We start from the raw sequence: 13,076 nt of genomic DNA, 5'->3' as shown, positions 1-13,076 counted from the left end.
ATAATTTTATCACATCAATTTTGATTGCAATTTATGTTATTTAGAAATTTAGAATAAAATAAAATTTTAAATTAAATAAAAAAATTTGAAAAAAATAAAATCTATATTACATGAAAATTATACAAAGTAATTATTTGAAAGAAAAAAAAAAGAAGAAAGAAAATTATATTATGAAATAGGAAAATAAGAATGAAATAGAAATAATAATATAATATTGAGAAGAGAAAAAATTCATTTTTAGAGAGTAAAATAGAGAATTGGATTGGAGATGATTGTTTGAAAAAATAGAAAATTCTATATTTGAAGAGTAAAATAGATGGTAGAATTGAAAATGCCCTTAGACACTAACTTGATGCTTAAAGATAATAATTTATTATTTTTTCCTCATCTGGTTTTTAAAGCCAATATGCCACATTGAAATTCCGACTAAAGCCAACAAACCACATTGAAACCCCGACTAACTGATCACCTTTTGTCTATATAGACGTCATTATTATTAGAAGACAAAATGGTAAACGTCAGCTCTTAATATTATTTGGTATAATAAAGTAAATTAAACATGAAAGAAACATATTGATCGGTTGAGTATGGAAGATGGCAAATGACTTTGACACGACTTATAACGTAGGCACATACTTCACATGTTTACAGCATTTTAGGTAATACATAGCTGTCTCGCAAACAAATTAGGCGGTGGACGATAGATTGTAGGTTCGAGTCAGAAGATAAATGAGAATATGCTTGATTTGTGTGATATGAAAAAAGATTAATTATTTACTTGTCTTACTCAGTTGCTCTAATGCACAACATATACATTATATAAAATGTTTTTATAATCAAATTATTAATATTTTTTGTGATAAGTATTACTCGTTTCATTTAACTTAGTTTGACGTAAAATTTAATTAATTTTCTTAAAAACATTTATGTTTTTAAATATTCATACAATAGTACTTATTATTTGTGTGGCTGCAATATTTAAAACTTTTAAAATTATAAACATGTTTGATAATAAAAGTTTTAATTAAGAAAATTTATAAAGATATATCTTTTTTAATGGACTATTTTTAAAAAAATAGTGAAAATAAAATAAAATAGATAGAATTGTTAATCACTTGATAAAAAAATATAACTAATTTTCTATTACTATATGGTATTAAATTGCAACTATACTTTTAAAAAAAAAAAAAAAACTTGACAATGTATATAATTTTGGTTAAATCCTTATTGTTATACTATTTAATTAGCCTTTACTTCTACTTTTGTACGGTGTGCTCTAGATGTATTCAAACATCATTGGAATATTCTGAATTTTCAAGGCCAAATTCTTGTCAGTGTTTGAACGCGATTTTTGTTCTAGAAGGTTTTGATTTTTCTCATTTATTAATTATTGTAAATCAATTAATTAAATCCATGTATAGTGTTATTCTATCGGTACATTATTAGGTTGTCTAAAGATAACTTTTTATATTACAAAAATTATTTAAGTTTGAATGATATTTTATTTTTACCTCAGTTTAATTACTATCACATAAATTGAAACAAAAGAAAAACAATTACCAAATGTGTATAGTCAAACCTTTTTATAATGACAACTTTTCTATGAAAATTTTATGATTATTATAGTGAGGTATATATATAGATCTCATTTAGCAATTATAAATAAAAGTACTCAAAAATCGATTCATTTGAAAATCAAATTATTATAGTAAAATGTCATTATAATGAATAGATTGTTATAGGGAGGTTTGATAATTTGTTAGTAATCTTACGAAGGCCATGATGTAATATGTAATTAATTATCATATTCGCTAATTAGCACTCCTCGATTGACCTAAGGAAAAAAAAAAAAAAAAGGAAGTAAAACGCTGTCGTTTGTTCCACCGAGATGGCAGAGTTGCCTCTTTCCTTTTGCCTTCATCTACATTTGCATGCTTTTATTTATACATATTTTTTTGCAGCAAATCACCCAAATGTTAAAATTATAGCAGTAGAGAACTTGTATTTGTGATTCCTCCATACCCTTTTGTTTTACATTAGAAAAAAGAAAAAAAAAATGCAGGTGGAGCTATCAGATTTTGACCAATATTTTCTTGCTGATCAAGGTTTTGTCTATATAAAATTAAAGGGTGGCTCTTTTTTTTAGTGTAAAAGTATACTGTTGACTCCTGATATCCTGGAGAAAATCTTTTCTTTCTTATGGGGTTTCATCTTCTTCTTTAAATTCTTAAAGGTAATTCCTTTTTTTCATTTCTTATGTATATATTATGCTGGATCTTGACTGTACCATGTATAGTTTCATCATTATTGTAACTTATGTTGTGACCTTCTGAGTTTTGAGTAGTATGTAATTAATCATGTGCAAGTTTTTACTGCTATTTTATGAGTATGATGTTATATATTGAGCACACAGGGGTTCTTGATCTACGGATGGATCCAGGATTCAATTGAACCCACAAACTATTTCAGTTACTAGGTTCTAAAATTTAATATTTGGACATATAAAGCTATTGGGTTCAATACTGTCAATCCGCTCCTCTCTTGATCTATTTTGGCATAAGCCAGCTCAATCCGAAATATAGCTCATGAGAGAAGGATTGTCCAAGATTATCTAAGTAGACAACAACTCATTTTCTCAATTAATGTAGGACACTGTTTTATTTGTGAATAGTTAAAGATGTTTTTCTTCCTGTCCAGTTTTGGTTGTAGAAATTTGAATGTTAAATTATGTGTAGCAGATTTTGGTAGGCTGATGTTGACAATCTTTTTTATTTCCGTGATGCTGTCATTCTTTTCTTCGTCTGATTTTTTCAGTATTTGTCTTGGTCCAAGCTAATTTATTTGTAGAACTAGATGTTTTTCTGGAAAAAAAGATTGAACCTTTTAGTTGCTAACTAATCATACAACTTAACCAGTTTATGGGTTAAGAGATTGATGTTGTCTACCTCACTTCATAGATTGCTTGCATTGAAGGCAATCACATTTCTTCCATTTCTAGATGTGTTCTGTCATTCCAAATTTGAATTTAAGTATGTCGTGTTCAGAAATTTAATCCAACGACCTTTGCTGATTATTTGTAATATTGTGTCAACAAATAGTTTGTTCTAAGGTATGAAGTAATGAAATGTATAACCTATAATGTTATCGGAGTTTATATGTACCATCAAGTTGTTGTGCAATGATATCAACATCTCGGTAGTTTATATAGTAAATGACAGAGGTTTGGATTTCATAACAGACTGACTAGAGTGAATTCATATCTGGTAAGTATTAGCAAAACGTGACCAAGTAAACTTCAAATTGAAACTGGCATTGTAAATATGGTTGCACTCTTCATTTTCTTGACCAGATTCTTGTAAAATCTGCTACCAAATTTGGAATTTGGCACTAACTGGCCATATTTGTCTAGAGGACTGAGATTGTAGTGAGTGTATGCAAGATCATGGTATATTGTAAATCCAGGTGTTTTATATCTGGATCCATTCTAAGAATTTTGCGAGAACACTTCACATTGAAACTGCCACCGTGAAGAAATGCAGATTTTGTCTTTCCTGTTTCTGCTAGGTGATTCTAGGAACCATCTTTGTCTTGCTTTTGTCTTGTCCTTGACTGATACGCTCAACTTCAATGTTCATAATCTTTACTTCTCCACACTTCTGGGATCTTCTTTATAAGTGTATTGCAGCTTCTATCGAGAGCTCACATCTACTTTCTTCCTTTTTTCAGTGTCATTCATAAACATTGCATACCATCTAAAGTCCAAACAGTAATTGCTTCATAAAAGATTTCAACAGTATCAGCTTCGGTAAGGAGTACTCTGAACATGGCATTGGTAAGGGCTGCAAGGAGTAGCTTAAGGCGTTCTGGAGGTGCAATTGGAAACTATGCAAGTGAGAGAAATATATTCTGTGAAGGCATTTCACCATTGAGACACCCTGCGCCAGTTTTTGAAAAAGCTGTAACAGGTTTCAATTCGTCATACATTCCAAGTACACAGATGATAAGTCAATTAAGTTTCAGGAACAGAGGAATGAAGTTTACCCCTCAATATCAGTTTCCACATGCAGAGGCTCAGACGGTTGGGGGTTCTGATTCAAAGAATGAAAGATCCAGTTATCCAGGCCTTGAAGCAACAAAACAGGGCGAAAAACCTAGAGTAGTTGTTCTTGGATCTGGTTGGGCCGCTTGCAGATTCCTCAAAGGAATAGACACTACTATGTATGATGTTGTTTGTATAGCACCAAGAAACCATATGGTCTTTACACCTTTGCTTGCATCTACTTGTGTTGGAACATTGGAATTCCGATCAGTTGCTGAACCAGTTACCCAGATACAGAAAGCACTGGCAAAGGATCCAAATTCATATTTCTTCCTAGCATCCTGCACTGGTGTTGATGCTGATAAACATGAAGTGAGTATAACAAACTCTTATTTTTCTCACTTCCAAAATATGTCTTTAACATATAATTCCTCCTTTCAATCTAATCAAATATATAGACATGATTACCTACATCCATTCAGGTATTGTTTTTTTTAGGAAATTAGGAGACTCCTAGGTAAATGGCATACCAATCAGAAAATTATTCGAGCAATACAGTCAAGTAATTAAAGGGGAAAGGGACTTTGTTTAAACTGCATTCAACTTGTTATCGTGTTCAGTCTATTATGTTTGTGTGTGTTTTGATTTGAGAAGACACAATACAGGTATACTGTGAAACGGTTGGCGATCGTGGAGTCTCTCATGAGCATTACAGATTTAAGGTTGCATATGACAAGCTTGTTATTGCTTCTGGAGCCGAACCTTTGACCTTTGGCATAAAGGGGGTGGAGGAACATGCCTTCTTTCTCCGTGAAGTACAGAATGCCCAAGAAATCAGGAAGAAGCTTCTTATGAACTTGATGGTCTCAGAAACTCCAGGTTATTCCCCCATGTTCCATAGTCTTTACTCTTGCCGTACCGGACTTCTTTGGTAGATCTGTACTCTGTAGGATAATATATGACATCAAGGATATAATAGAAAAAGTGAATGTAGTATAAATTTTTTGTGTGTGTAAAATTGCAGGCATTTCTGAAGAAGAGAAAGAGCGCTTGTTGCACTGTGTTGTGATTGGAGGTGGCCCTACAGGGGTTGAATTCAGCGGGGAGCTAAGTGATTTTATCATGAGAGATGTACGCGAACGTTATGCTCATGTCAAAAACTACATTCATGTAACCCTCATTGAGGTAAATATCCAGCTGTATCTGGGCAAACCTAAAATTGCAGAGGAAATAGCATTATGTTGACTGTTGAGTATGATCTAGTAACACTTTCCATGGACAGGCTAATGAGATTTTGTCTTCATTTGATGTTGGATTGCGGGAATATGCGACAAAGCATTTGACCAAGGTAATGAATCATTCAATTGCTTTGCATTAAGAAAAGAAGTTTCTTCAGTGTTTGTTGAATTTGTGAGCAAAATCTCATACATATCAGGTTGGTGTCCGCCTTGTTCATGGTGTTGTAAAAGAAGTACATCCAGATAAAATAGTTCTCAGTGATGGAAGTGATGTTCCATATGGCCTTCTCGTTTGGTCTACTGGAGTTGGTCCTTCCAAATTTATTAAATCACTAGATATTCCCAAGTCTCCTGGTGGAAGGTACAGAGTTTGAACTTCTCCAACAACTTAGCAACTTCTTGGACCTTGGTTCCCTTTCCTGTACCCAGCCAACTAATCTTAAGACATGTTACAGGATTGGAATCGATGAATGGTTGCGAGTTCCTTCTGTAGAAGATGTGTTTGCAATAGGAGATTGTGCTGGTTTTCTTGAACAGACTGGAAAGCCAGTGCTTCCAGCTCTTGCTCAGGTCAGTTTAATTTCCTGATACATCCTTGATTTGTCTGAGCATCTTTTTCTTATTCATTTGCATTTCTCCTGTCCCATTCTTATTTCCTGTAGTGATTGCATGTTTCTTTCTTCTTGATCCCGCTTAGTTTTATGTGAATGGCCTCAATTGCAACCGTTTATGAACGTAACTGAGGCCTAAAGTTTTTATGAACAACTTTAAAGTTGCATATGCTGTCAAAGATTACAGTGATACGTTACTTGAAAGTTGATCCGGTATCCTTTTCTCTACAACAATACAACAAGCTGTATTGTTATCCTGTCTTAGACATAACTAGGAGTTGAAATTTACCCATATCCTTCTTCTTGGGTTGCAAGAATCGAGTTATCTTGAGAAACTACTACGTTTTCTTGAAATATTACTTTGGAGTATAGAGTTTTTCTCAAAGCGCAATTTTTTTAACAGGTTGCTGAAAGGCAAGGGAAGTATCTTGTTAAATTGTTCACCAACATTGGGAAACAGAATGGAGGCAAAGCTCTCTCAGCCAAAGACATCACTCTAGGAGATCCATTTGTTTACAAGCATCTTGGAAGCATGGCAACTGTGGGGCGTTACAAGGCTCTTGTTGATCTCCGTCAAGCTAAGGTAACATAATATTCTTCATCATCTCTATTACTCTTCGACCAAAACATTTAGTCAGGCGGGTTTTGGACTCAATGAGACAATGACTACATCTTGGATTCGTCTCTTCGTGTAATATCAATCAAGAAAGAGCTTGTCCTGTGTATATATACCTTTCCATACTATGTTTTGATCTTTATTTTGTTTGTCAGGGTGAGAAGGGTGTCTCGTTAGCAGGCTTCATGAGCTGGTTTATTTGGCGCTCCGCATATCTGACTCGAGTTATCAGCTGGAGGAACAGGTTTTATGTGGCTATGAACTGGGGAACAACGTTGATTTTTGGCAGAGACAATACTAAGATAGGATAAACTAGCACTTCTAGTAGGATTTTCATGTTTTTGATCCATTTTTTGAACACTTAATAACCTACCTTATAGTGTAATGTAAAAATTTATTAATAATGTTATATTTTTTAGGATTGAAAAAGAAGAATGGGAAAAATGCTTGTCAAAATGGGAATATTTTTATATTTTTAAAAAAAATGAAGGTAAGGTAGGAGAAATCAGGAAGGGGATTACAAGGTCGGGAATGAACTCTCACCAATAAGTTGAAAGTACAGCAATTAGGTCGGGAATAAACTCTCACCAATAAGTTGAAAGTACAGCAAGCAAGTCAATCAACTGAGCAATTAAGATTTTCTGTCAAAATGAAGTACAAATCGTCATTCTTAAGTTAGATTTACTCCAAGGCCTTCATTTTAATTAGATTTGGTTCAATTACGAGACGAACAAAATTACATGAACCTAGTAAACATACAACATAATAATTACATAAATCTACTTGATAATAATAATAATGTGATACCATGAATCATATTTGGTTGCATAAGTATAATAACATAGCTAAATATTTATTGTTTATTTATTTTTTAAATAAAGTTAATAATGATATAGCTTGTTAAACTAAATGTGAAAGAAGGGGATGCGTCTAACCATCCAAAATCTCAACAGTAGACTGTGAAGTTATTCTTTTTATATTTAATAATAATAAATGTTACATTATTTCAAAACGTTAGAAAATATTATCTGTCACATATTATTTTAATACACTATTCATAATAATATTTAAAAGAACATGTAACATTATAGTGACTCATTATTAATCATCCATTTTAAGGGAATTTAGGCGTTAGATCAAGTTACGCATGTATTTAAATTTAGTGAAGAAAAACATGTGGGAACACAATTAAGTCTAATACCCAAGTTTTAAAATATTAACATTGCAGTCCCTATATGTATAACATTCATATTTTACCATAATTAATTTCATAAAATAACAATTATTTAAACATATTTTTATAAAGAAAAAGGTCAAAAATACCTTTAACCTATGAGAAATAGTTTATGAATATTTTTTTTCTACCTTAGTATCTAACAATATACTTCACGTTTATTTTTTGGGTCAAATATACCCCTCAAACTAAACGATGAACTTAGGCGAAAATTTTACTCTATTAAAATGCTACGATGCATTTACTAATTGATTACAAATTATAATTTTAGAAGAGGAAATACATAGTTACCCCATTAAACTTGAACCATTTTTTGAAGTAGACACTCAGGGGTCGTTTGGTTTGAAAATGAGTTATGATGGGATAAGTTATGTTGGGATAAGTTATGTTGGGATTAGTTATGATGGGATAAGTTGTGTTGGGATTATTTTTTATTGAGTGTTTGGTTTGTTGTATTCAAAATAATAAATTTTAAGAACAATTTATTTGTTTACAAAAATGCCCTTCATTAATGTAAAAAGTGATATAACAAAAGGGTTGAAAGAGACATTTTTGTCATTTACCTATTTTATCCCGGGATAAGTTATCCCGGGATTACTATACCACCCAAGGAGAGGGATAACTTATCCCGGTACTAATTATTAATCCCGGGATAAGTTATCCCGAACTTGCCAACCAAACAACAAAATAAGCGGTACTATAATTTAATCCCGGGACTATTTGTTATTATACCTCACACCAAACGAGCCCTCAAAGTTTGTGGGAGTCCTACTCAACGCATGCGCGTGTGTTCACTCCAAAAAGTAATAATATATAATTTATTTTCTACCACCCATTTAATAAAAGATCGGGTAAAACCCAGAAGATCCGTTCACATTTCAACCTCTAAACCCAACTGGATATATCATTTCACTCTCTCTTTTCTCCTTCGTTCCGCTTAAACTATTGCTTTGTTTTTTTTGTTCAAATGCAACCATGAACTAGACATGTTAAGCGAATCAAACAATAAATCTGATGTTTAGATTATCAATTTGTCATGGAATGTGTGTTCCAAAAAACTAACTCTTCACATTTTGTATCTTTATCAGATATAGCAACTAATTGACCACTCTCTAATAATTTCAATTTTAAATTATGGGTATTTTTTTTATTGTTTCAGATGGAATTTTCATGAAAGGATTGAGTTGTAACTGACTAACACAGTCTCAGTCCATCAAACAAAACACCTTTTAGGGTCGTTGTCGGCGAAGAATTTCATCCACGGCTAGCTGATTTCCTCGGCGACGGAGACAGATTTTGTTGTTTCATTCTCTAATTTCTTCTCTCCCTTCTTCGTCGGCGGGGGTGGGATGGAGCATTCAACAATTATTTTTATTCCACTAAAGTTTTTCGCTCAGAACTCAGGTTTTCTTCAATTTTGTTGCCCTATTCGTTAAGTGAAGTAGATGCAGTAATTGGGAGATCAATTGACATGATACGTGTCATATTTCCACTGGTTGAAGCTAAATTTTCCTCATTCACGCGCTTCTTAAGCGTGATATCACAACTGATGTAAAAATAAGTTAAAATGATATATTTATAATGGTTGAAAATGATTTCATGAGTAATAAGACTTGCACAAACTTTAAGTGTCTACTTAAAAAAAAAGGTCTAAGTTTGATGAGGTAATTATGTATTTCCTCATTTTAGAACAATCAAATCTCATCCAATTTTTAAGAAATCCAAATCTGTTGATTTCTCTCTTGAGTTTTATGTCTTAATCAAGAAACGTTGTTGTTTTATGACTTAATCAAGAAATTTTGTTAGTAAAGTTGTACCTTTTTGATGATCTTCTTAAAGAATCGAGATAAAGAAGGAAAAAGACAACCATTTCAATACATATATTTATAGTTAATATCTCTTCTTCTTTTTTCTTTGTTTGGAAAAGACAATAATTTTAATAATTTATTTGCCATAGATAAATTTAATTATGTAATTTAACTAATACAAATACTTATGTGGAATGATTTTATTAATACAAAATAAGAAATAAAAAAATATTAGAAATTTCTATCAAATACACAAGTCAATTGTGAACATATATACAATTACTAGTGAACTTGTCTGTGCTTCGCGCGATTATAAAAAATGATAAGCTATGAATAATTTTATTAAGTATCATATAGATGAAGATGTGTTTGCAATATATATGTTAGACCTTAATTTTTTGAAACGAAGAATAAAATACAAATTCAATGCATAATTAATCTTTGGAGTTTTTACTGACATCCACTCCCACAAGTTGATCATAATTCAATAGTTTGCATCTTATTTTTTTGAGTTAAACTAAACTATCCAAATAATAAACATAAAGAATATAACAACAAGAAAAAATCAATGTGATGATTTCTGACAATATCTCTCGAAAATATAACAACAAAAAAATTAATAAGATGATTTCTATAAAATCTGACAATATCTTTATTTATACAACTATAATATAAAATATCAATATGATTATTAATTACTTTAGAAATTAGAAAAATAAAAAGTTGTTAGTGTAATGAAAATAAATATCATTAAAGCTTATTGAAGAAATGACTTTTTGGTTTCTAAACATTATATTAATATAATTAATAGAATTAAAGAAGTGGGTTTTAAAGGTTTTTAATATAACACATAAATGAGGAAAAAATAAAGAAAAATACCCCCAAAAAAAAGAAAAAAGAAAAGATTAATTATTAATTAATGATCAGTTATACCTTCCCAAAAATAAGGAATTCAAAAGCTACCGTTTTGAAACATAAAAATATATTTCTTAAATATTTCTCTTCCTTATATTCATCTTTTTACCTTTTATTTTTGTATTTATATATATATATATATATATATATATATATATATATATATATATAACTAAAATTTATTTTCACAAGAAAATCTAAGCTCCTGCAACTCAAAAAATGGTGAAGTGTAAAAATTAAAAAGAATAAGTTATAAATAAATTTCTGACAAAAATGACAAACTACAAAAATATAAAAATCTTTGAAAATGATTGTGAAGAGATATATCAGAATTTAAGAACTGTTTTATTTTTTAATAAATGAAAGAAATTTAGGAAAAGAAAAGTTTTAGGAAAATTAACTAATAGTATTTTATTAATGATGAAAAATAAGATATTTTAATTTTCTTCAACATTTTACAACAAATTAAATGAGATTGATTGAGAGAAAAATAAATGAGGAGAACATATTTATGGTAATAGAAAGGAGACATAAATAAAAAAAATATATATATTTTTAAAAAATAATAGAAATAGAAGGTATAATATTAAATTATGGTAATAAGTATTAGAGTTAAATACGTTTTTTTCTTTTTAGAAAATTATAAAAATAGAAGGTAGAAAAAAGAATTTAAGGAAAAGTAATAAATTGTAGGAAAAATTATAGAAATCCCACCTTTTAGTTTACTTATTACCATTATCCCCTATAAGTTTTACAAATCTCCAAAATCCCTCATTTTCGCGCATCAGATTAGTGTATCTCGCGCATCAGATTAATGTATCATCGCTTATATTATTGTATCTCGCGCATCAGATTAGTGTATCATGTATAAAATGTACATCAGATTAGTGTATCATGTATAAAATGTAATGTATCTTACTCAACGATTAATATATCTCGCGCATCAGATTAATGTATCAACGCTTATATTATTGTATCCGTTTGAGGGATTTCTAAATTGTAGTAATAATAAAGAAAGATGAAAAGTAATAAATTATAGTAATGATGAGAAGAGATAAATAAAATATTTTAATATTGTTTTTTTCAGATTTCATAGATTAGATAAAATAAAAAATAAAAATATGTAACAAAATAAATGAATCATTAATTGCAAATTAACCTTAAATTTTAATTATATTACATGAAATCTTTTCTTTCCTTTTCCTTTTTCGTATTCCTCTTTATTATTTTTTCATTTTCCATTTTCTCCCATCACTCTAGTCTTTATATATTGCTTACTCCAATCTATCATTTATTTTAAATTATCTCCTTCTAGTTTTATGGAAAATCTCTCAGGTTCAATTTTCTCTCTAAAATACTTCATCACTTTCTGCTACAATGAAAAATGATAAAGAACATAGAATTTTTTTTCAAAATATATCAAATTATTTTGTGACCTCAGTATACAATTTTTACAAGTGTTCTAATTTTCGTGAGAACCCATAGATCACTTAGTCATGCTCAACCGCATTTAACTATTTTGATTGTCATCACAACAGAAAACCTCTCTGATCAACCTTCCTACCATGGTATAAGTGTAACATTCAACAAATGTTCGGTAATTTCATGTTCATATTGCTAATGTTTTTACGTCTTAAATAGTAAATGAGTGTGTTGATGATCTAACAGGATTGATGATCTAACAGGATCAGAGAGTATCAAATAGTAGCTATATTAACACTTGAAATTACAAAATTGACAGTAATATTGACACTTGCAATCACAAAATTGGCTTCGATTCATATCTAGGCCTTGGTTGCCTGATTATTTTTACTCTATTTATTTTATGGAAAGAGAGAGATGTAGAACATATGTTATGTCGTATGTGTTTATATAGTATTCAAAAGTTAGTGTTAAAAAAACTTTTTAAATTCTGTAATTACGTGTAAGGAATAAATCTTCTTAAATTTTACAATTAAGAAAATGTTTTTAACGTAAAAAATTGATAACTGAAACTTTTATGTATATGATTTAATGAGGAAGCATTAAATATTACTCCCTCAATTCCATATTAAGTTAATTTTTGAGGGTGTTTCACACCCTTTAAGAAAAGTAGATTAAGACATAAATTGAACCTAGTTTTTTATTTTTACCCTTATTAATTATTGTCAATTTTATGATTAAAATAACTAAATATTAATTAATCACTAATTTCAATACTAACTAATGAAGGGTAAAATTGAAAGAACACTCTAAAAATAGTCTTGAAAACTGAATAATTAAGTTAATTTGAAAAATGAAAAATACCTCAAAAATTAACTTAATATGAAATGAAGAAAATATGCTTTAATATTCTGCAAAAACATTAAATAATATTTTATGTCTTAAAATGAAAAAAAAAGCTAAAAAATAACCCACAAAAAAAGTAAATAAGAAATCCAGCCTCTAGACATGCCACATCAGCAAGTCTAACACTCTCCTTTATTATATATAATATTTGTGCTTTAACACGTTTGATTTTCATCAATGGCTCACTTAATCATTGAGTTGGATTTTTAAAATGGGATGGATGCTATTCAATGGCTCACTTAATTTTAAAAATTGGAAAAGTTAAAATTTGTGAGCAATTAAAAATA

The 13,076-nt window shown here is 29.9% G+C and overlaps 1 protein-coding gene across 1 annotated transcript; it reads left to right on the top strand.

Annotated features, from left to right (window-relative positions):
- Positions 1-1,817: 1,817 nt before the first annotated feature.
- Positions 1,818-6,867, top strand: LOC125822280 (internal alternative NAD(P)H-ubiquinone oxidoreductase A1, mitochondrial-like). Its single transcript, XM_049501667.1, has 9 exons — positions 1,818-2,233; positions 3,727-4,411; positions 4,705-4,918; positions 5,064-5,224; positions 5,322-5,387; positions 5,475-5,638; positions 5,733-5,847; positions 6,292-6,471; positions 6,660-6,867. Exons 2-9 carry the CDS (start codon positions 3,824-3,826, stop codon positions 6,813-6,815), a joined length of 1,644 nt encoding a protein of 547 aa, XP_049357624.1. The 5' UTR covers positions 1,818-2,233; positions 3,727-3,823; the 3' UTR covers positions 6,816-6,867.
- The last annotated feature ends 6,209 nt before the right edge of the window (positions 6,868-13,076 follow it).

This window comes from Solanum verrucosum, unplaced genomic scaffold, assembly GCF_900185275.1.
Source record: "Solanum verrucosum unplaced genomic scaffold, falcon-dt-bn FXZP01000103.1, whole genome shotgun sequence".
Classification (NCBI taxonomy): domain Eukaryota; kingdom Viridiplantae; phylum Streptophyta; class Magnoliopsida; order Solanales; family Solanaceae; genus Solanum; species Solanum verrucosum.
This window is presented reverse-complemented; position numbering and strand designations above follow the sequence as displayed.